This window comes from Sylvia atricapilla, chromosome Z, assembly GCF_009819655.1.
Source record: "Sylvia atricapilla isolate bSylAtr1 chromosome Z, bSylAtr1.pri, whole genome shotgun sequence".
Lineage (NCBI taxonomy): Eukaryota > Metazoa > Chordata > Aves > Passeriformes > Sylviidae > Sylvia > Sylvia atricapilla.
The window spans coordinates 37,633,307-37,658,639 of NC_089174.1; the positions used below are offsets into that span (position 1 = coordinate 37,633,307).

At 36.1% G+C, this 25,333-nt stretch overlaps 1 protein-coding gene and 1 long non-coding RNA gene across 11 annotated transcripts in view; both read right to left on the reverse strand.

Annotated features, from left to right (window-relative positions):
* Positions 1-25,333, reverse strand: part of CDC14B (cell division cycle 14B) — a 59,430-nt gene that overhangs the window by 1,150 nt on the left and 32,947 nt on the right. For 3 of the 10 annotated variants that reach the window (XM_066338820.1, XM_066338817.1, XM_066338825.1), the window contains 6 exons: positions 24,861-25,091; positions 22,982-23,120; positions 22,697-22,850; positions 21,840-21,940; positions 12,595-12,711; positions 7,637-9,305 (listed from right to left, as the gene is read on the reverse strand). In XM_066338820.1, coding sequence (XP_066194917.1) covers positions 9,269-9,305; positions 12,595-12,711; positions 21,840-21,940; positions 22,697-22,850; positions 22,982-23,120; positions 24,861-25,091 — 779 coding nt within the window. In that variant the 3' untranslated portion in view covers positions 7,637-9,268. Of the gene's footprint in view, positions 1-7,636; positions 9,306-12,594; positions 12,712-19,248; positions 19,395-20,296; positions 21,009-21,036; positions 21,259-21,839; positions 21,941-22,696; positions 22,851-22,981; positions 23,121-24,860; positions 25,092-25,333 lie in introns of those variants that run through there. The other 7 variants (XM_066338818.1, XM_066338819.1, XM_066338821.1 and 4 more) reach the window with 7 other exon arrangements.
* LOC136373821 (uncharacterized) lies at positions 12,878-17,299 on the reverse strand. The gene is made up of 2 exons (XR_010745743.1): positions 15,934-17,299; positions 12,878-15,783 (listed from the first exon to the last, which is right to left on the reverse strand). It is a non-coding gene; the product is annotated as an uncharacterized lncRNA (long non-coding RNA).

Genomic DNA, 25,333 nt, shown 5'->3' on the forward strand with positions numbered 1-25,333 from the left:
CTAAATGGAAGTAATGTTTAAAATCAAGGCAGCACAGATGCTTTGAATTGACATCTAACCATAAGTCCTACTTCAGTAACAAGATTATAATCTGCTATTACTTTGAAGATTAAGTAAAATAGGAATTCTGATCTAAAGACACAACTGTATTATTAAGGAAGCTTTTCATTTTAGCAGAAGCAGCTACAAACCAAAATTTTTCATGCCTTACCAAGAAATTTTGATGTTGGGGATGAGATGCAATGTACTTTCATTGCAGCTTTAACAATCTGGTCTGAGCCAGATTTTCTGTTTCCTGTCAAGGGGATACTGAGAGCCATTCTAGGGGATCTGAGGAAAGAAGAAAATGGTGCCAGAGGTGATGACAGAAAGAAATGAGAGGACAAGCACAGTGGACATTTTGGAAGTAGCTGTCAGCCTCACAGGAATCTTCAAATGCCTGCTCAACTTGAACATGTTGTTTCAGTTTACTGGGAAAGCAGATGACTATAAACCTTTCACGTTTTCCTGTTCTGTACCTCACTTCTAAACCTTCTTTGAGAGCAAATAGTGGATGAAACTTAAAAAAAAAGTTTTGTTTTCGGGTAGGCTCGAAGAGTACTCAAAATCTTAAAAGACTTCTCACTGATAAGGCTTTACTCAGACACAGGATGTAGTCATAAAGATTCATTCCTATATGCTCCAAACAGATGGTCTGCAGAGTAGCTCAGCCCAAAGAATTTTTTTTTACATTGTTAAATTACTTACATGACAATTTGCTGTAACATGAGATTTTGTGTTCTGGAAGGAATTCATTGTAGTGGCATGGAAATGCTCTGACTTGTAGTAGGAAGAATGTGCAAAAAGCAAAATGCTAGTGTTAGAGGAGGAACCCATGCTGCTGCTATTTGAATAACCGAACTGGATGAAATAATGCATGACTACTTCACTTTGTAGTGACAAGTAAGTTATTTGAAATCACTGCAGTTTAAGATTTACGTGTTACTGCCCCAAGTAACAGGTGTTACTTGTTTCTACCAAAAATGACAGTTTAATCAATGTGGAATAGAAGTGACTGTGATTCTGTCTGTGAGGTTCTTGTTCCCATTTTCCCATTGGACAGGGAAGAATGTGTCTGAAGTTTTATTTATATTTTTACTTGCTGGGGTGAGTGTATGCATAGAGATGTGAAGAGCTTCTTTGGAGGGCTTCCTTCTACTTCCCATCATGTTTTGAATGTACTCTTCTACTAAGACCTCTTTTTGCTAAGGAAAGTGTTCATATACTTAAAAGTAACCCTCCTTTTTCTACTAAAACTTAAAATCTGCTATGCTGTGCTAGTGAGCTCAGTCTGCTGTGATGCATTCAGTTTAGTTCTGACTGTATTCTGGGAAGGCTGAGAGAATTGTTTTATTTTTTCAATCTCCTTCCTGCTGCTGCAAAGTTACTGTTTATTCCTCTAACTTTGATCTGCCTTTCAAAACAGAATGATAAATAGGTTCTTTGGGGAATGCTTTAAAGGACATGTGAAAATGTATCTGTATAATCCACATTTGGTCAGCAGTTTTTCCTGGTTAAAAGGGAAAAAAAGGCTGGTTAGAAGGCTGTTTAATCAAAAACAGAACAAACCAACCAACCAAAACTAAAAAATGCAACTCATCCAATCCAAAACTTTATGAGAATGAGATCTAGTGTAATTGATTACTGCTTAAATGAGAAGTTTCTTAGAGCACCTGTGTGCTCTAAGACAATTTTATTTTTCAGTCTGTCAGACTGGAATGTGGCTTAAGAGTTTCTCTAGTTGATGGTATATCTGAGTATAGAAAAGAAATTGCTAATTGTGATGACAGTGATGCGATTTCTTTGCCTAGCTGAGATAACAGAACTGTGAATCTCACTCATATGTCACATTTAAGGTACCAAAATAGCTGTATGTGTAAAGCACAGATTTTCTGTTGTCACTCCTGATGTAGCTTTACTCCTTCATGTAAAGCAGTTGGCAGCAGGTGTAAATATATACACAAGCACTACTAGAACATGGCATGCATATTAAGAAGAGATTAAATTGTATTGCAGATCTTAGTCATGTTATTCTTTAGTGCACTACTACCGGCTACTCTTTGGATTAATGTAGTGAGTGGCCTAAGAAAAACTGCTACGTTTCAGGTTTAAGTTTTAGATTCATGTAAGTCACAGTAAGTTTGCAAAGAAAGGAATTCACCTTTCTCCATGACTGTCAGTTACGTATGATAGTGTTGATACAATGTAGTTCAGTTGAATCATATGCAGTACTAACTATGGTTTAGAACTGGCAAGCATATATTAATATGAAAGTGCCTTTAGAAGAAAGAGGAGAGAAATGTCTGTGCTTAAGAATACCAAATAATGAATAAAAAGACTCAGAAGTAAAAAAATGAGTTGATAAATAGGAATACTGGGCATTTGAGCCCACAGGAAATGAGCTTTCAGCTGGTTACACTTTTTTTGAATGAAAATAGGCCTTAGGGTGTAAGTGTGCTTTGGACCCAAAACCCAAATACTGTACCTCTAGTACACTTACAACATTAAGATTATTCTTAATCTTATATTAAACAATTTTCACGTAATTTTTCCTTTTTTTCCAGAGCTGTCACAGGCCCATACACACACATTCATATAAAACCCCAAATATATGTATGTATATACACACATATATATACACATACAGTGTTGGAAGAAATGCAATGCTGACTCATTATCAGCGGATCAGTAATTGAATGTGAAACATTTTTATCTTTGCATAAAAAGTACATTTTAATCATCGAATAATGGGCATGAAATCAGAGCTTTTTCTCTTTTGAGTAGCATATGCTGAGCAAGTACTGAACAGTTTGTGCTTGGAGGGGGGCAGCCTTCAGTCTTTGGGAGAATAACTGTTACACGCTGACTGTGCTACTTAGAATTTATCTTGAAATACATTATATCTCCAGCATTTTATTTCTCTGAAAACAAATGCCTTTTAAATTTGTGATAGGAGTGTTGCAGATAGCTGTGTCTTCAGTGCAGCATAGATCCTGCATCATATTTAATTACAGTGTTATGTTGGAGATGAACTAGCCCTAAATAAATTGAGTAAAGTTTCTGATTTCCCTGTTTAGGTAACTCAACTAGTTACTAGTAAAACTAAACAGTATGAGTATTCATAATCTGTATTCTGTTGTCTCTAGAGATGTTTTACAGTTAGCAGAATTCAATAAGCTGTCTCTTGCTTTTAGCATTTCCTCTATTGAGATTTGTACAGTAGTTACTGTTTGAATGGAAGATACTGAATTTTGTGTACTGTAATTAAATCAGCAGGATAGCTCTGCCAAAATATAAAAATAACAGCAAGGTTATGATAAGCTGACATACTCTGTTAGTTTGTTTGGTTCTATTTCTGTTGATATGGACTGAGTCCTCCTTTTCAGAGTTTTTGCTAGCTCTAGACAAAGACTTGGAACTTTAGAAGCTATTGTTGGAAAAGTACAACCTAGTAATCTTTTCAATGAAGCTGCCACCAGTGTGAAAGAAGACCAGATGCTAGAAAGGTCTGATCAGTGGGAGAAAGAGATGGAACTCAAAAAATCAACATTAAGCAGTAGTTCACTTTAAAATAGGTATGATGCTGGTGTAAAGAGATGGTCAAAAAGCACCTAGAATCATGAAAGCTGGACAAATATCTTGTGTTTTAAGTACTGACCAGAGATTCAGTCTAGTGAGCATGCCATTTTGGGAAGAATGGTGAAAGATCAATCTAGTAATAACAGAACATGAACTCAGGAAGTAATACAAGGAGGTCTAGAAAAAAGCTGTGTTTGAAGGAGGGATAATGAGGAAGTTGAGCCCTTCCACTGAGTAGAAAACAATGGAATTATTCTGCCATCTTAAAAGAATGGCATCAAAGCACTGACAGAGGGAAAAGCAAGCTCACAAGGGCAAGAAGTGATGTTTCATTATTTACCTTCCTGCTATTGACATCACTCTCACTTCAGATTTTCTTGCATTAGTAACAGCTTATGCCAAGGGCCTGTTCCCATTGTGCTGTCAGGGTACAAGGACTTTAGGATTTGCCAATTTATCCTGTTAGTGCTGTAACTGATGTGCAGCAACTGGCATGCTGGGAGTTGGAGGCTAGTGACACAAAAGAGCTTTTCATCTGCTCCTGTTCTCTTACGCAGCAGAGCAGCACAAGCTGAGTTGAGGGATTGAAAACACCACTGGTGGCTTGGCCTGTCTGGACTCTTCATCAGCTTTTAGAACTAGGACAGACTTCGATAGGGGAGACATGGAGCTGTTTAAAGGACAGTCTTTCTAGGTGCCTTCTTCCACCTGCTTTGTGACAGTCCAACACTTAATGAGGCTCTTGGAAATATCTCAAGGATAGGAGGGTGTCATGTTTAGTAACATTTACTTACTTCAAGATGGTTCATGTCGTATTGCATTTCTGGTTTAAAGTGATATAAAGTATACTGAAAACACAAAACCATAATATACTCATATAGCAATTGCAGTACACAGATTAATCACAATACCAATATGACTCCTTTTACTGGTCCCTGTGAAATACATCCTTACTTGCCACCCTCTTGTGTCCCCAAGTGTCAAGAGGGAATGGGAGGGTTGATCAATTGAAGTCCATTGCTCTCTTTGCAATTCTTATGGCAATTGTCTGGCTTTTATATTCTGTGTATTCATTCTTCCTATGCTGGCCTGGTCTTCACTCTTACTAAAGATGCACTGAATGATCCACTCAAACTTTGATAGCCATTTATCCAAAACAAAGGCCACCCCATGTTCCCTTTGAGTTGAGATAAAGTAATTTTTGCAACTGCTCTGGTCCATCATTCCTTGTGCTTCAAAAGCCTCACCCTTGTCCATGTTCTCTTGGCCTTATTCCATATTTTGGACTTATTAGTCAGTAACATCCATATAAACCAACCCCACAGCCAGATGTGCAGGTACGAAACATCTCTTCTTTAACAAACCCTTGGTGAGGTAGGTTTAAAGCATAGTTTCTCTCCAAAACCAGACTCAGATTTCATGTACAACAGCACATCCTTTTTGCTATAACATGTTTTCCTCTACTCTTACATAAGCAATGTAGAAACTGCAATGCAAAGGAGGCTAAATAGACCCAAACTGAAGTTACTCAGAACTACTGTGAATAGATTATTCTTCTCAATGAAATTATCTTGGGCCACTGTTCAACTTTTTTCTGTGGGCTTCTTTTAGTCCTCTGCCCTCCCCTGCCCACTGCCAATATTCCTAAAACTGCTAATGATGTGATATGGTGTAACTGTTTTCCTGTGGGCATCATATGCATAAAGTGGTGTTCTCCCAGGCAAAGCCCACCATTCACTCTTCATCAGGCAGCTTGTTTGTTAGGAAAAGCTGCTTAAACATTCAGGTAAGTTTGGAAAGGATCACCTTATAACAGAAGAACACTGATTTTCCAACTATAAAGCTATCTTTGAAGGAAGCAGAAGTTTACTTGCTTGTCAAACAGGCTCTGCTTGATGTGTGCAAATTCTGCATTTTCTAATACAGGTAAGTTAAAAGTGATAAGTATTTCAGTTGGTCACTATTTTTTTGCCGTTGGATATTTTTTTAAAAGACTTAGCTAGGCAAGCACCAGAGCTTGTGCAAAAATCAATGTTTCTAAAAATAGCTCTTTTGGGAAGTCTTCACTGTCATGGTAAGTATCAAAAGACAATGTCTGTTTCTAAACATTAATACTATGTAATCATAGGGGAAGGAGAAAAAATAACTAATCCCCCATTGATCTCTCTTGCTGTGCTTTTTTCACTGTGTAACAATATCCCAACAAATAAAGATACTGTTTTCCAATGTGAGTTCTTGGAAATGTACAGCCATAAAGTCTCTATTTTTGAAATTTTAAAAACGTGTTTTAAGAATCTGTGCTTTAATTAAAAGTTTTCAGGCAGCTGAGTGTGGTGGTTTTTTTCAGTGTACATGTATGTCAGTCTGGTATGCATATCTGGTATGAATATGGCTTTGTGACCATACTGGAAATAAAACAGAAAAAAACCTTCTGATTACTTTTAATTTTACACAATTCATGCTTACATTTCTCACTATTCAGTATTTTGTATAAAATCAAATACAATCTGCAGTATTTTCAAATGACACACAAATGCATATTGAACTAACTAGTATCACAAGACCATATGAAACTTTATCTTAAAAATACCTTCAGGAAAACAAACTTTCATTCTGTCAATCCAAGTTAAAAAAATATTATTAGAAATATACAGTTTAAATATAATCAGGATGAACAGTACTGATTACTCATGAAGTTTTAGACCTTGATTGCCTGAACATGAGTTTATGTGTGACAGTCTGCAAACAATTAATACAAAAACTGCAGTGCAACAAACTGAACTGTTTTGGGGTTTTTTCCTACAATTTCTTACTCTTTTACATCAGCTGTGCTTCCCCTACTGTCATACTTGGGCAAAAAGACAAGGTCTAGGTTAACATTGAGGTTTTTTGACTCTGTACTGGAAAGTAGCAATTTTACCCGAGATAATACACCTTTTGAGTTAAGAGATGGAGAAAGAATCCATCTGTCACATATTTGAAAGAGGAAAGAATTTCTAAGGAGAATCTCCTAACTGCTGGCAGCAGAAATAACTTCATTCAGCTTCTCTGTTATACAAAGGTGATGCAGCTGTCACAACACATTCCCTTTTGGCACATAATACTTCGCAATTCAGAAAAAATTTAGAAACCAAGGACTTCCTCACCCATACCCACTCTTCATTCTTGTACCTAAGACACCTTTGGTATGGTATATTAAAAATGTTAGAAAAAGTAATAAAAAATTGTAACAAAGTAAGCAGTACAATCAGATGGAACACAATGAGGTAATGTGTTAATTTTCTGTATAAGGCTGTTTGGAAAGTTTGAATGTAAAATCCCTTTGACATTTATGTGTTTTTCACTAAGATATGGGATGGTGGATGGGGTATCCTGGAACACATTGATGCCAAACATGCAGTTTTGGTTTAGCTAGAGTTGCTATTGTTTGTGCACTTGTATTATGCAAATTCACTTCTGATGAACCTAGAAGTGCTAATGACTCTGCTGGTCAATTTAAATGAGGCAAACTCTGATTTGAAATTTGGAAGGGGTGAGAAAGAGACCAATTATTTTTAGCTTTAAAAAAAGATGCTTTAAGAAACAGGTCAGCTGTGAGAAGGGCAAAGACAAACAGTAAATATTACTAAATCTTTATTCTGATTCTCATTTCACTATTTGCATCCCTTTTGCCTTCCAAGATGAGACTTTTGTTCAAAAATAAACATAGATTTGTATTTGCACAACAGACCTACTGTTGTGGTTACCTGTACATAAGCAAAAATTTGCTTACTAAAAAACCCAACCCAAACCACACAATCCCCACTAAAAAACCCTAACCAAATCGAAAAACCCCTGAACTGAAACAATCCCCAAAAATCCAAATAATCCCCCACAAAACAAACCAACCACATTCAAACCCCAAGAAATTTTAATTGCCTTATCAAGATGAGATCAATCTTTCTCTTTTAGATGCTTTTTATCTAAAAGAAAAGGGGGTGAAAAAGGAAGTTTAAGAAGAAAACAAAAAAAAAATCAGTTTGAGCTTTCAATGGTCTTTTATTTTGCATTAAAACTTTTCTTTTTAATTTGTATTCATATTTGCAGATTTTGACTGACTAAGCACATGGATGCTACCTGTAAGCTTACTTACACTTCACTTCCTGTTTCCTCTCCAATTCATGATTCTCTTGCTAGAAAATGTTTTCAAAACACTGTGTGATATTCATACTGGCATTCAAATGTCACCAGCCTAACAGAAGGCTTAGTTTCCATTTAAAAGGATATAGATTGAAACTAGTCACTGAGCATTTACATTCATTGAAATAAACTTCCCTCTCTCAAAGAGGTAATCTGCATCTTTAAAAACTTCAGTTATTCTATTACTAACATTTCAGACTTCTCCATTTCTTTCACATTGTACTGCAAGAGTCACTACATCAACAGATAACTGATTCATATTTAAGGCTATGTGGTAACAGCCCTCATCTGAGGGATATGCAGCTATAACCATCAGCTGGTGGACAAGGGTACATCAGTTTTGAAATGTCATAGTGTGGAAAGTAGTAGGAAAAAAACCCGCTGAGGTCCTGTAGGGGGCGAAAATTTCAGTCTCAGGCAGATTTCTCTAAAAATTACACTGCTTTTTAACAGAAGTAAACTGTAGTTCTTTGAAGTGTTAGGTGTCAAAATTTATCTGCCTCTGAATTCCACTACCTCAGTTGTATGACACTCTCATTTTCTGTTTTTTTTTTTGTGCTGCACTCATTAGGTGTCCCAAAGCTAAACACCAGCACTGTCCACGTTACCAAGTGTTATCAATGAAATCTGGGGAGAATTCTTACGTTTCATATATGGAAATGTAAAGTTTCACCTAAAGGACTTAACAGGAAAAGAAACAGTAATGTTTCATTGATGAAATAGTAATGACATTTCAATGTGACAGCACTGCTTTAAATGGTACTGTTTTTCCTCCCCTTTAAAATCATACCATTTTAAAGCAGTAATAACTAGTTCAAAGAGCAATTGGTGGTGATCAACTAAAAACCTGTCACTATTAAAAACAATTTAATCACTTACAATTAGTTTTTTTCCTAAATAAACTACACAACCTTTGACAATAAAGCACTCTTTGGTGGACAATAGTTACATTGTGTACTCAATAATGCAGCTTCATAAAAAACCTCATACAGAGTAAGAAAGAACAGCCAGTCAACACAGGAGAGTACCAATATTACTGGAAAAAAAAGCTTTTGTGGTTGATTCTCAGACTCAAGTGAAGATTTTAGCCCAGTCTGAATGGACAATACAGATTTATATATTTAAAAGCCCCCACTATGTGGTGGTCAGCAACTAAGTGATTGCCATCACAATTCATCACATGCATCATACGTACTAGCAAGCCCTCTTTATAATAGAGAGCTCAAATATTTACACCTGAGTCTGAATGTATGTCGATTTTGTTGGTTTTGAGAAAGTATTAACACGGTAGAAAAAGATCTACCAAACATGTTGACAGTTCCTTTTATTCTGCAAGTAAGAAAGAGATTGTTCTATTTCATTTTTTGCTGAAAAACAGAGCCAAAGTGATGTTCCTTGAATTGCATCAAGTCCCCTCTGTATCCCCTTCACTCCTGAATATCCTCTTCAACACTGGTGGCTTATTCGAAATTTAACGCAATACTGTTCTAGTCTTTGTCACGGGCTGGCTGTTGAAATAAAACATATTTGAGGGAAAAAGTTAAAGATTACTAAGTATGTATTTCAAGCAAGCATTTCCGGCAAGGTAAAATGAACAAATGGTATTTCAAAGAAAGAAACAAAGTAAAAGTCAATGCATTTAATAACACAGCAATACTGATTGTCAAGAATGCACAGACTGGTCTGATCACAGACAATATGAAGAAAATTCTGTTCCATACAAAAATGCAAAAAGGGACTCGAAGTGCCATAATTTCATTTATCACATTTATGTAAAGCATTCTTTTTCTCCCCTTGAGGTATCAGACCGTAGGAAAAGTAGGAAGAATAGGACAGAATTAATTAATTACATTTAAACAAATTAATATTTGTTTAAAGCTAGGTTTAAATTACATATAGAAAAGCTCTGAAATGCTGCAGGTAGTTTTCAGTATCTGAACAAGGGTTGGTAGAAGGCTGCTTCGTAATACCTGGCAAAGCAAAGGCATATGAGATTTTTAAAGTGTATTCTTCTTATTTAGGTTTTGTGATATTCCTCTATACAGATTTCATACTTTTTACCCCGTACTCCCCATTATAATTTTTGTAATAACTTTATCTGCTTCCCTTAAGCACCTCTACCCAGCAAAATGCCTTTACCACTTAAGATTTAATTTCTAGTCAACCACTTACTTTAAGTTTAATTTTAATTCTGTTCTGTGTGGTAACATGGAAAAAACCATTTAACTTGTTTATGTATTATGAGTCAGTTGGTTTGGATATGAAGTATGCACCTTGTTAAATACAGACATGAACTTCTTGGTAACTGGCAAATTTACAAGGAAGATGTCTTAACTGGAGAAACAAGGGCATCCGCAGAGATATATTGGTTACAGGCTAGCAGTGTGATTTCCTGCAATTCAAAAACAGTATGATTTCAACAACAAGATATGTTTTATGTCTATCAGTACTTTCTTTCATAGAAGGCAGCTTAGGTCTAAAGATGTTCCACAAAGAAAATGGAATGAGTGTTATAGATAGGATTGAAATTTCCTGCATTCTCTTTAAAAGTCAGAATAGTGTTTTAGCTGTAAATAGCTGTTTTGGCTGAAAAATAATTCTGGAGACAATCTATGGCAGTGTCTCCAAACAGTCTGAAGGATGAAATGGCAAATGAATTCCCTAGCTCTGCAGATTATACTGCATTAGGATGGGTCCCAAGTGTGATTCACATACAGAAAGAACTGACTAAAGTGACATAAAGCAGCAAATGAGATTCATGTAAAAATGGTGAAAGATGTTTCCACTGGAATGTATCAGAAAGAAAATGAAAGAATAAGGATACACAATAATGTCAGAAGTTGAGTGAAGTAAATGAAGTCTTAACAAAGACAAATGTTGGTTAAGGCAGGATGTCAATATTGTAAAAATAATTATTCTCTACCCTGCAATCCACTTGATCTGGATTAAGTTCAACAAATCTGAGCACACTGAGGTAATGCAAACTGCTCATACTTCAAGAAGTTAAACTTAATTTAAAAGAAAAGGCTGGTTAAAAAAGACGGACACTTTTTCAAATTCTACAGGAAAAATAAAAGGACACCTACAAGACTAACAAGGTACTGCATTCTAAATCCACTAAATGATATGATCATACCAAAGCACCCTTCAGAGGGACAAGCACCCAATTAGCCCTCTCAGATTATAAAACAATTAACAGCTGCATAACTGACAAAACAAGGACAAAATTGACTATTGGATGGAAATATAACAGTAACTGAACTTCTTAGACCTCCAAAGTTAGAAGAAGAGAAACAGGACATTGTGAAGTGTTTGGGGTAGAAGTTTTAGGAAGTCCATTAAAATATGAAGGAAGTAATTTATAAAGTTTGAGATCAACCTGGTCCTTGGCCTTCAGAATCATAGATGTGACAATACACCTAAAGGACTTCTTACAAAATAAATGAAATCTTCCGTGAACTCTGCTATTTTCTCCTAAGGATAGGTATTCACATATCACACAAAACAAAGGTCAGCTTGGAGAAGTGCTTTCCAGGAAATGAAAATCTCTCTTCAGACCACACATGCATGAATGCAGCTACAAAATGTTGCAAGCATTAGATTAAAATGGGGAGAAGCACGAAGAATTAAAACAGCAGGCAGAATCCCATCAATTCTATTCAGACCAAAACTGACATGGTGAAAATTAGGTAAAATGGAGAAAAATCCCAACCAACCAAAAAGAAAGCCTGGAAAAGTACAACTGGTTTTTAGTTAAATACTTATTTTGGGAAAAAGATATTATTTTTTAGTATGTTGTTCAATACATCAAAGTCACAACTAAAAATTCAGAATAGAATTTACTGCAGTCCACTGACTATTACAATGGACTAATAGAGTGAATATTTCGTAACTTCATTACCTTCAAGGTAACAGGATGAAGAAAGAGAAAGAGCTCAGTGAGGAAGAAGCTGCAAAACAACTTAAATTTTCAACGATATTTATAAATCAAGCTGCATAACACAGAAGGTACTCTTTCCAGTCAAAATCTCTTCAGCACCTGACAGACCCATTTGAAAGTTCTTCGCTAAGAGTTTAAGACAAATTCTAGTTAATGGTAAGCAATGGAAATTGTTTGGGTATTGTTTTAAACTATGCTCTCAGGCTCATCTTCTATAATGATCTGGAGAGTTGCCAGAGGAGTGTGATCACATGAATACACAAAGTTACACAGCAGTAGTCTGGCTGTATGCTTCTGGGCCAGAAGGCACTTTCACAGTCTTGCATAAATCCATTATAATTTAGGATTTCATTAAGCTTTACCAAACAGGTTTCGTTCAGATTATCAGGCATGCTTTCAGTAAAGAAACAAAATCTCATACCAGTGTGCACATGTATTTCATACACTTCACCTTTCCACAACCACTACATTTTAGTTGTCCACTGAATTTTTGTTAGTTTTGACTTCATGCACTGGCTAGTTTTTAACAATGCTGTAAGGGATTTTTCCATCTCTCACTCCAGGCAGAGGGGTTTTCATGTTACCAAAATCCCTCATTTTCAGTAGTTCTCACTTACATTAGGAATTACTATATAATATTCTTAAACTTGGAAGACTGAGCAACACAAATAAATTACCTAAGATGTAAGGTGCCAGATATTCTCAGTACCTGACAAAACCCACGTATTTGTTTCTCACTTTCTATTGCTAGGAGAAGGAGCTGAACTATAGCAAAGCTCCTGCCAGTAGTGGATACAACAGTTCAAAGTATTTGCCTAGAAAATGGTTACAGGATCTGTAAAGAGGGTAACTCTCACCTTTTTAAAGTGTTTTTTCTTGCAGCAGACCTGGTAGTTCTTTTAGTAATGTCTGTATTGTCAGAAATGCAAGGTTCAGAGGTTTTATTTTTCTGAACACTGGGCTGAAGAGTTACTCTGTAAAGAGTAGGAAAAAAGAAAGATTATATATTTGGAAAGTTTCTAAACACTGCAAAGAGGATGTTATAGTTGCAATCAGCTGGCTTCTCATAAATCCTTCCACAAAGCAAACTCTTCTGCCTGAAACACATCCCTCTCTTTCCTAACATCCCCTTATATAATGTTTTTATTAGGAGCATATCAGCTTGCTTTGCTGCTTGGTTTTGTTGGGCTTGTTTTGCTTTCAAAGAATTGATCAAATTAATAGTTTTGAATATTCTATTAGGTTTTTGGAAGACAAAAATATCCAAAGCTGCATTTTAAATTATGCTACAAATTAAAAACCAACAACCAAACAAACAACTCCCAAACAAAATCTTCACCCCCCCAAAACCCCTGAAACCAGAAAAGGAAAACAAAACCACTCCTACCCCCAAATCCAAAAACCCCTCCCTGAAGTATACAACAAAAGCAAACACTATTTTCCAGACTGACACGGAATATACAGAATAGATTCAGAATAAACTCCAAGTAATTAAATTTGTGATGATCTAAGGCTAAATCTCCTTCAATTAACCATGAGATATCCCCTTCAAATAGGAAAATCATTGCAAATGATTTGCAAAAAAGAGAATTTTTCTCTTAGAGGGAATTACTAAGTTTGAAATACTCAAAACTCAGTTTTACATGCTGGTTGTGCTCAAATGCCTCTCTAAAAGAATCTAGTGCAATATATTAACTATCTCTTAAACAGACAGATAAATCCTAGTGTTGTTTACGTTAAAAAAGAATTCCAGATTGCAAAATGCAAACAACTTATTTTTGTCCACCAGACAACCGGTTCACAAGGAAATGACATCTTTTCCTATATACTTGTAGTGGAATTCTGATACTATAGAAAATGTGACAGCTGGTTGATGAAGTCCATGGATATCTATTTAGTGCTTCATTTTATACATCTATTTTCTATTCCATCTCTGCAAGGTTCCAGCTATGGAAATATGCACCATTTTAGAGATTCTGACCTAAGAGTAACTTAGTATTACTATTTATTCTACTGCTATTACTAGTCTCTAATTTTCAGTGGCTTCACTGTGTCCAGTTGTATGAGCAGATTATGTTAGACTGGAATTCAAAATCTTCATTAAATTGTGTAAGTTACAGTCTGGTTGGTTAATACTCAGAAAAAACTACTTTCACAGAATCCTATACATGAATACTGAATGCTAACTTTTGGAGCAAAAGTGAACATGAATATATGGGAAGAAAATGTACATTTATATATTCATGTAACATACTCGCCAAAAACAGACATGGAAAAAACCTCCACTGTTTTCATTGTTTTATATGGGTTTGATTTCAGAATCAAAATATGCATTTGAGATAACACAATTTAATTTAAAATATATTCTTTATGCAGTAAAACTGATCAGCAACACTTTTACTACATACTTTTTGATTAGCAAACAAATGAGTACATAACTACAAATTTCAAGTATTTTAAACTTTTACTTGAAAAAATCTTTCTTAGTATTTCGGCCTTGAAAAATATTGTCTCTTGATTTGCAAATGTTCAAACAAAACAGCCAGTTGGTCTGAGTAAGAAACAAGGTTTCAGTGACAAGTACTAAGAAAATGCAAAATAAATTTTACTGTTAACACAGGACATTAAAAGTTGAAGGAATTGCTTTAACAAGAGGCAGAAAAAACCACCCTCAGATACCTTCAACCTCATATTATACTTCTGTAGACAGAACAAATTCTTCTAACAAAAATGCTTTCCCTGCATGTCCAAAGGGAAAACATTTAAAACCTGAAAGCTTAAGCTACAGTTTCTACTGTGATTGCAAAACAGTTTTAACAAAGATACTTTTGTTAAAATATTATAATTCTTTCAGTGCTACAGTTGTCATATGGAATGAACAAATTCAGTCTATCACACTTTCAACCAAGCACTAAAAATTACAGCAGTTGTGAAATAAGGCTTGCATTATACCTCTCATCTGTGCTGATAGAAACTTCTAGGAATGAACAGAAAGGCACAAAGTCTGCTGAACTTCATAACATTTAGTCACTGAAATATAAACACGAATAAATCATGGCACACACTGGTTTACTAGTGCTCATGCAGCCAGAAATAAAGAAAAATCATGTTTTCTCCTTAAATACATATATTTGGTGTCTTTCTGCATAAAATGTATGCAATGTAGATATAAAAGAAAGCAAAAGTTACTGGAATGTAATTTTTGTAATCTCTCTCATAAACACCCATTTTTTCTAGATACCAGAAATTCAGAAAACTGGTCAATGTACATGGCTTAAACCCATATACTTATCTAACATGAACTGAAATATGAGCCAGCAGTGTGTCCTTGTGGCCAAAAAGGCCATGGTGTTTGTCCTGGGGACTATCAGGAAGAGCATTGCAGAAGGTCAGGGGAGGTGATCCTGCCCCTCTACTCCGCCCAGGTAAGGCACATCAGGAGTGCTCTGTCCAGTTCTGGGTTCCTGAGCACAAGAGAGACATGGAGTTCCTGCAGAGAGTCCAGTGGAAGGATATGAAGATGATGAGGGGACTGAACATCTCTCCTATGAGGAAAGGCTGAAGGAGCTGGGTCTGTTCAGCCTCTGGAGGAGACAACAGAGTGGACCTCATCAATGTCTGCTAGTATCTGAAGAGGGAGCCAGGCTCTGCTCAGTGGTGCTGAGGAAAGTGACAAGAGGCATTGGGCACAAACTGATGCACAGCAAGTTCCACCTGAACGTAAAAAACTTCTGAACTTAACACCTGAAATTTTTTACTGTGCAGGTGACTGAGCACTGGAACAGATTGTCCAGAGAGGTTGTGTAGTCTGCCTCACTGGAGATTCAAGAACCATTTGGACACAGTCCTGTGCCATGTGCTCTGGGATGAGCCTGCATGAACAGGAGGTTGGATCAGATGATCCCCTGTGGTCTATTTCAACATTATCCATCCTGTGATTCTGTGAAGCACTATGAATTATCAAGGTAGCATTTTGTACAAGCAGTAAAACATTCATCTTTTCAACATAAAATGTAGCCCTTACTTCCCAGAGGATTTCATCTTAACTTTTCAAAACAAAGAAAGAAAATTAAAAAAGCTCTAAATAGAAATGTGACTTATAATAAAAATAGCCGAACAACCATCGTGAAACCAAAACAATTATGAAAACATCCTTGTAAGTTTGCTGTATTTGCCAAAGGAAGATAACAAGATACCTTATAGGACCAGCTCAGAAACAGCTGTGAGCAGGGTAGAATCTTCAACATCATCTGCTCTTCAGTTGATATGTAATTTTTACATCTCAGATATATACAACTTCACTGGGCTACTCTACAGTAAAGAATAATTGAAATTGCTGAACAAAACATTTGCTAAATTATCACGCAGACATTTTAAAATCAGATTAGAATTCTGGACTTCCAAGGCTGATAGCACCTAAAACGGAAAACGGACAAGGTTCCATTTACACTACTGTCTGACATGTTGCTGCAAATAAACACCCAGAGCTGTCTTTGAGCCTGACAACTGTCAGCTGAGGAGCAGCAAGGGTGCTATCACAGCTTTAATTAGAATGCTACTGCATATATGTTGAAGGTAAGATAAGAAACTGATGTATGGAATTTTGGTTTAGCACAATTAGACTAACAGAATCATTTGACAGCAGATTCAGCAAATAAGTTTTATAATGGATGTGAGATGAAGCCATGGTAGAGAGAATCCTGCCAAAATGTAAGCATGAAAAAATATCCCAAACTATATTAGAGAAGTGTAAGATCTCAGGACACCTACCTTACTGCTGTAGCTGTTCACATAAAACAGTATGTCATAAACTTCCAGAAACACCAGCAAACCCATCTGATGTGCACAAAGGTTTTCTAACTCAAAGGGATATGACAAAAATGGAAAAAAACCCCAACCAACCAAAACAATTAAAAAACTCCACAAAAACAAACAACCAACAAACCAAACCAACTTGAAACCAAAACAAACAAACAAACAAACAAAAAAAATCCCAAACCTGCAGGCTACAGAATGTTGTAATAGTCACACTTTTAAACATACATTTATACTGCAAGAATTTTTCATCTCCAGTTCATCTGTTATGGAAACATAACTTGGTCGTTCTGATCCTAAATACACACCAGACTAGTTTATACACTGCTTTCTTATTCAAGCAAATACCTTGGTCTTTAAACAAATAAAAACTTGTTTAAAAATAACATGTTTGGGTCAGTAGTAACAACTTTTAAATAACTCTTAACTTTTTTTCATCATTTAACTCAATGCAAGGGTGGAACACAGGCACACCACCAGGACACAGAAACCGAAACTCCACAACCCAAGACAAAATCCACAAAAAATTGAATTGCAAGCGGTGTAATACACATTGGACAGAAATCTATCTACACAACAGGTTTTTTTAAAATACATGATTGCAATATCCTAAGCAGGGATGAAGAAAAAAGAGGCTACATAGGTGCATGTCTTCCCTGTCTGCAAAAGGCATTTTAGTCTTGCCAACCAGGCTGGGCAACCTGTCTTACAAGGTCTGTCAAGTGCAACACTGCTTTCTCCTTCATCACCTCACCTTTACTACTCTTTGAAGTCATTGATAAGCAACAAGTGACTGATAACTCTTCAGCATATAGGGCTCCAGCCAACATAACTATCAGGCTAGCCCAGATTGATCCATGATCCTTACTGATAATTTGATCTCTTAAAACACAAGAGACATTACCCGCACAATGGAGAAAATTTTAGCCAAGCTTTTAAGAAAACCCTAAGTGTTTTCTCTGCATATACTTAAAAAAATACTGTATGATTGTTAGTCCCGAAAATCAAGCAGCAGCACCAGTAATTGGAAATTTACAGCAAATGGACATAACCAAATTGCTTGCACCACATCCACCAACATCAAACTGTCTTTTTTCCTCTAGCAAGGAAAAAGTGTTTCTAGTTTTTAGACAGAGCACAGACACAGTAAGGGAAAGAAAGGATGATAGTTGACTGAAAATGATCTTACAGCACAGTACAGTAAAACAAAGCACAGATTGTTTCACCTCTTTAATCTGTGTTTTAAGTTTAGCTTTTTAGTACATGTTCAGAAATCTGAGATCTGACTTCCAGAGACCACCGAGAAAAGAAATGGTGATCCATTCAGTGCAAAACTTTGTAAACATCCCTCTCATGTTATTTGGAATAATGCATATCAATTATGTTATTTGACAAAGTTAGGGAAAAAATTCAGCTGAAGTGATCTTTATTTCTTCATCATTTTTTTTCTCAAAAATAACAGATTAAGATGACCTCCATGAAGGCTGACTGAATAAATAACCTGTCCAAAGTCTCTTGGTCCTCATTCTATAGTTATTCAGTCACTTAGGTTAGCAGAAAGAGTTTAATGCTTTTTAAATTGTGCAGACAAAAAGCTGCAAGGCCAAAGGTTAGGATGACAGAAAATCTCAATCCTCGTTCTCGTTCTCATGCAGGTCAGGAGAGAATGCCTATTCTTACTTAGTAAAAGATTTTCTGATGATTTTTTAAATCTGAGAGCAGCAAGGTTTCAAGCATTCACCCGAAGTAACCATTCTACTTTGAGGGTGGTGATGACAGAGAAGCTCCGGGGAAATTTCAGGAGCAAGCAAGAAGTTCATTTGCATTTCCTGGTAGTTCTATGTGCTGTTGGAATTTTTGTTCGACCAAAAGATCTAAGTTATCATTTGATGAAAGCATTGCACCTTTTAAGTAGAACCAAGGCACAGAAATCACTGCGGCTACTCTGATGGAAGTGGAGTGAAGGAAGAGTGAAAACTCTACTCAAGGAACTGAGATTCTATTAATGTTTTCTCAGCTGATGAATCCAAGTAACAGAAAAAAGGAATGTAAGTAGTCTCCTAAAGCTCTAGAAAACATAATTGTGAACAAAAGATGAAGAAACCAGACTGCCTAGGTAAACAAGTGAGCCTTGACCTAACACTGCAACCTGCCCTATCTTTCATGTCAAAAAGGTAAAAGTAGTCATGATTTATGCCATGGCATATAATATTTGATCTATTTGTAGAAACAAAGACCTACTGACATTTCTGACAAATTCTAATTCTTGGCATTTCATGGGAGTAAAATAATGTGTTGGGAAACAAGCCTACTTTGCAAGTTCATGAACTTAGAAGTAAAACTGAAGCTAACATCTGCATCTGCAATATGCAAAGGATAGGATCATATTTTAAAGCAGTACTTTTCTTTCTTACAGGTAATTTTGCTTATATACTTTTGCTTATCTGCAGAGAAAAAAAGCTTCAAAGCTAAAAATTATTCTAATTATAAGAGCTTTTGCCTTTGTATATTGCAAGCCAGCCATAAAAATCACTCAATTATTCCAAATAATATACACAAGAATGTAACAAAGCCAGGGCAGTGAAATTCACTCTTGCAACAAAGCCAGTAAGAAACATGACATGAAAACATGCATTTATGAGACATACTAGACAGAAAGTGTGAGCTATTGTAGAGAAATGGAATGGGACACTTACACAGTGGCTCTTTCTCAGGGGGTCCTGATGGTTACTATGTTCTTAAACCATCTAGACAGAATAGCAGGCTGGGCAGAAGGGAGCCACATATAATCCACCAGATGACAATGCTACACAGTGTAGACACCAGCATAGCTAGGAGCCATCTAAAAAGGGATTGGGAGGGGGAGGTAGAGATGAAAAAAATTCAAAAGGAAGAGCTATTGGTGCATTTAGCTTGTTTCAAGTTCTTTAAAAGGATACTGCTGTATAAGCTTTGCCAAGCATTTCTTACTTTCTGTGACTAACAATCCAGGCAATCATAAATTGCCAGTGTAGTACCCACGTGCTGCTGGAATCAAAGCAAATCTGAAATCCTCACCAAAGTTACCTTTCCAAAGAAAGTCTGCATCACTCCTGGAAATAAGTGCATGCAGGAGCAATACATCCCTGACCACTTGCTGCCATCTCCTACATAGTTGTATCAGCCTGTATTCACACATCCTACTTCACAATCACACATTCTGATACTAAAACATTACATCAGAGAAAGGTAAATTTGCAGAAGCAAACAATTTATGTAAACAACCAGATGATGAGGTGTATTACCTTCCCATGTAAGAAGCAAAAGCCAATTCTTAATCCTTTGCCACAGGTGCTGACTACTAATTATTAGAATGTATTTAAAATATCCAGTCATCAATGCATGAAGAATTTATACAGCTAATTTCAGTAAACACTCTATACAAATCTCTTGTAACTTAAAAGTGAATAATGCCTCTGGTTTTCAAAGACTGTAACTGTCCAAGCTGCTGGTGCTCTTACTTTGCCCCTCCCATCCCCCTTCTTTTTTCTTCTGAAATAAAACTACTTGGAAGATACAGAAGCCTCTGTTTCTTTCTTTAAAACAGAAAAGTTTAAAAGTAATGAATTTCACTGCAAGAGTAAATATTTTAGCAGGCTAAACTAAAAAGGAAAGAGACAGACACATCTTGTAGCAGAAAAATCTTCGGACTCATATAAGGCAGCCAAATATTCCTTGCAATAAAACAACAGTAACACAAAGATATGTATGAATTTACACATTCATTTTTCACCAAATTATTTCAGTACAAGTTGCAAATCATAAAAATAACTCAGAGGAACAGAAAGAGGTAAATTGAAACTTCTTGAGTGACAATGCACAATGTAAAAATCACCTATAAGCTCCAGGTCAATTATTTTAATTCTACGCAAGTACAAGCTAATTAGAGCAGAAAAGCGGCAGAATTTTTCGTGAGCCAAGTAATATTTCAATAGTAGGCAGGTCTTGTATTAAGAAGGTATTAAGACAATGGCTCTAAATAGATTATCACACCGTCTACATTTATGGTATGGAACATACAGTAAGTGTGTTGCAATTAAGTACTTGACAACTAAAGAACTTCTGTGCCTTGAAAACTAATCTACAAGGTAGCTGTTTTTTGTTGTGCTATTTGAGGTAACTGAGGTGATGTGTTTTGACATGTTTTAAATGTCAGCTGGGCAGAGTCTTTGTTCTGAATATGTTGCTTCTTATATAGCTGCCTGTGCAAACCACAAGCATGAACGGAAGATGGTAAGTTAAAACAAAAGAAGAAATCAGACAGCAATGTGTGAAGGTTTCCAAAGATATATTCTTTTACCTTCATCACATTTTTACTAGCTACTTTTCACTTTTTCTAGAAGTCTGATCACAGTGGTGATTGTAAAAAATGAAGAGAAAGAAAATAAAAATGCCAACAAGGTCGCAGCATCATATCCTAAAAGGAAAACACAACAAAAGTCAAGTTGACTGTGGACTGTGACTTTGATGACATGTCATTTGCAAAGGTCTGACAGCCAGGGGTCACCATTCCTCTCCTAGCAATCAAATGAGATCCAGTGAAGTTTTGCAAGCGTTGCATTCTCTTGCAGTTCATTTAAGGGCAGGCAGAAAGATTTTGTACTTACAGTTGCTACAAGCTACAACAGATGGAAACTTTATTTTACACATGGTGTTTCAGGACTTGCCTAAAATAAAGAGACTACTAGTTTCACTGACAGAAATGCACTGTTTACTGAAACAGTGGCTACTCTACCCTCCAGATCCACTAGACACTATCACAAAGCCCACAGGATTTAGGGAAAGTTCTTTTCCAAGTAAGGGAAAATGAAAGGAAGTTAAAAATCCTTCTTTCAACTCTTCTGAGGTAGCTGACTTCACTTCAAACACTAGCATGTATGTTATTTGAGCCAATCAAGTAAAACCACAGTCATATTCTTTAAATTTTACACTACCATAGGAAAGACAAGGGAATGTTTGTGATTAAACTAAAAGTAAAGCATTCAGAACTTCTGTAGGAACTTGTAAAGTGCAGAATACCAGCAACAAAAATTACAGAGAAAACTAGAAATTCAATCATGCAGTTCTTTAACCGAATTGTCCTGTTCCCTCAGCATTCACCAAGCCTTCAGAGAAATGGTGAATCTAATGTTTATTTTAAAGGACTAAAAGCAGTATTGGCAACAAACATTTGGGGGCAACAGGAAGTATGCATGAAGAAGAGGATTAAAGTGTTTCTGGCATTTTATATATTCAGAAACTAACTTACGCTAGTGGAGATGCAGTTGCAGCTTTTGCTTGCCTCTTGCATTTCAGAGCACGAAGCTTATCCCCTTGTGTTAAACAGTTTGTTTCATCATCATCACTGTACTGGATAAGTGGAGGGGGGAAAGGGATAAGTCAAGATTAAATACAGACACTGTTATTTAAGAATTAACCTTATCTTAAAGCTTAAAATCAGAATTATCTCAACAGGATAAAGTCAAAGGAAATTTATTTGCATAAATATATTTCTTTTCCTTCCAGTTTCCTGTTTGCTGATTTTGAAGCTGTAAACCATTAAGTGGTGTCATGAATTACATGCATCAGAATATTGTCTACTTTTAAAGCATTGGAAGCAATATATTATAAAATCTTTGCTTAGGTACAGTATGATCTTCACTAAATACAGCATTTCTCTCCTTCACTTGCCTTTTTAAAAATAGCAGTACTGTCCTTCTCAAAAAGCACCAGCAAAAGGTATTATAGAACTTGCAATTACTTAGCAACTAAAATGAGTGAAAAATTTGACCCTTTCATCCCTTCCCTTTAAATACACACAGTGAAGCAACAGACAGTCCAAAATGAAATCAGTGTTTTTGACTGTAGAATGTGAGTATTTTTTTCTATTATTGACCTAATTACAAAAGACTAAAGCATGATGATGCTCCTACTTCACCTGTGTTCTAAACGCCACTTTTCATAATTGCTGCGCCTAGCTTTCCCCCCCCCATGTCCTTTTATACAAAAAGGGTGAACAGAAAAAAAATTTGATTAACAGTTTTAGTGTACGCACAGGTTTTTTCAAAACCTGAGAGATTCTCAACAGTTCCAACTTTTACAAGAGCACAATATTTGGATGGTTACCAGTTCAATGTCCTTTTGGATGGTTCTCCTGTTTCTTGTGTTATTAATTGAAATATCATCTACTCCTGACAGAATTCTTGTTACAGCAATTTTATGGTTTCGTTTCAACTTTGCACGGAAAATATCCCCTTCTGTCCAAAGTTCTGCCTGTTTGCTATCATAACATGGAAAAAAAGGCCCAAAACACAACAAATTAACACTGAAGATTGATAAGTGTACAATAGAAGAAGAAGAAAAATACATCTAGATTTATTTTTGGCAATAATTTACACTCAATCTACTTACTCCATCAGGAAATGCTGTTGTGGTCCAATCACAGAACCAGGTCTATTTATTCTGATCCAGGCAATAGTTTCAGCAGCTGTCATCCGATAATGCTTCATGATGTAACAGGCAATAAGTGTGCCAGTTCGTCCAAGACCAGCTGTGTGAGATAAAAGAGTGACTTCTTTTATATATCCATCTTCATCTGGAATCTGCTGTAACTACAGACACTATCACTTGGACAAGTAACTACCTGCCTAATTTATCAAAACAAACCTCTAATTATCAAATGTGGTAAGGGCAACTTATTCTTCAACCTTTTCCTTCATGTACAAGGCTACTTACACATTGTTCATGTTTTTTTGAGTGAGATAACCTTCCAAAGTCAGCAACTTTACAAACATCTGTAAGTTTAGCTATCTTTACTTACCTATCTATCTATGAATATGTATGAAGATATAAGAACGCTTTTAAGCATGGGATTTCTTTTCTTTTTTCAGAATTCTCCCAGCACCTTCTTGCAAAGTAATCATACATACATTGCACTGAAATCAGATGTTCTTCCAGCCCCTCCTCTAATTAATCTCTTTAATTCCCAAGAAAAAGACAAATTTTGCAATAAGCAAGTCTGACCACTAGTACACAGGCAGGAAGTAGTACAGAGTGAGAAATCTGATTTAAAATGGCCCTCAAAACAGCTCTATTTGCCTTGGGAAACATGAGAAGTAGAAGAGGACAGCCCCAGCTAAGTGGCATCTCTCCTCAATCACTTGCTGTACAGGCAAATCACATACCACTTCTCATTTAACAATTCACTGATCAACACTGGTGTAAAATCTTCTATATAACACAATAGCCAAGACAACCATGAAGCACCTTCCATGACTTGCTCAGTTTTAGGAACAGGCTACAGCATTCTACACTCCCTCAAGAATAAGCTCAGGCTAGACACCATTAGTATGACATCTACCAAAGAACACCTTAATTTGAGTGAAAACAAAGCACTTTTATCACTAGTACTCAATATTCTAGCACAACCAATCAAGCAATATGCCTGAATTTATCACCTCAGTGAAGAATAAGAGTATGCACTTGTTTCCCCAGAGCCAAGATGTTGGTTTCAGCAATTCTTTCACTTTTCAGTATAATTCTGTTAAATGCAGCAAATGGATGGCAGATACAGGGACAAAAATGCAGTCTTTGCAGGTCCAAAGCAAACAGGTTAAGAAAAGGTCCTTCTCCTTCAATCACAGCATTATCAGGTACACTAGTGATCCAAAGTTGTGGAGAAGAAACATCTGATAGACTATTGAAGATGGTGTGGGAACGGAAACATACTGCCTCTAGAACCACAGAAAACTGAGTAACTACACTAGTTGCACTGGCCAGGCTCTTACAATCTTCGCAGTCTAACTCCGGAGGAATGGATATTTAGAGCATGCCTAAACTAATATAAAGAGTTTATGAGGGATGAAGATTTTGGTAGTTGTAGAAGAATATTCATCTATTTTGAGGAATCTCCCCAAAATGCTGCACTGTTTCCAAAAGTTTAGGACTTGATACATTTAAACATGTATTTTCAGAGAGAACCTGACAGGACTTCAAATGCCTGCCCAAAGCATCCTTCAAAAGTACTAACACTTTCTAGCAGAAAGAGCTGTTAATGTTGGAAATCTCACTTTCCCCAGTCTCTCTTTGGGAATGGCTGGGAAGATTTTTCTGGAACTTAACAAAATTAGAAGATAAAGTACAGAACAGAACCATGGAAATAATTAGAATGGAAAGGTTGCAGCTTTTGTTGTGCAGAGATGTTAATAACTGAACATAGTAGAATTATACTGCAAAATACCTCAGGAACTATAAACATCACTTGTAATGTAAACTTGTTTTTACATCATACCTTTGCAATGAACAGCTATTACGCCTTCAGCATTTTCACAAATATTTAGAAATGTTTTAACTATAGTATCACTAGGTGTGCTTCCATCAGCAAAGAAGAGATCAAAATGCTCAAATCCAGCATCTGTAAATCGTTTGGCATCATACAGTTTTTTGTTGAGGCGTATTATAGTGGTGACCTTATGTTGCTTGAAGTATGGGAAATAAGCCTCTGGAGCATGGTGGGGATAGCCTATTTGAGAACAGAAGATAAAAAAAGAGAGAGTAAGGCTTAAACTGAAGAAGTAAAAAAAGACTAAAAAACAAGATATGAAAACACTTTCAAAATAGAGACAACATAGAGAAATAGACTGAAATAACTGAAAATGAAAATTTAATACAATCCCCTAGGTCAGATACAATTAAACCAAGCATTAAAATTTTACTGCCAGAGTTCTTATGAAAGGAAAAGAGCGAAGGAAAAAACACACTGTT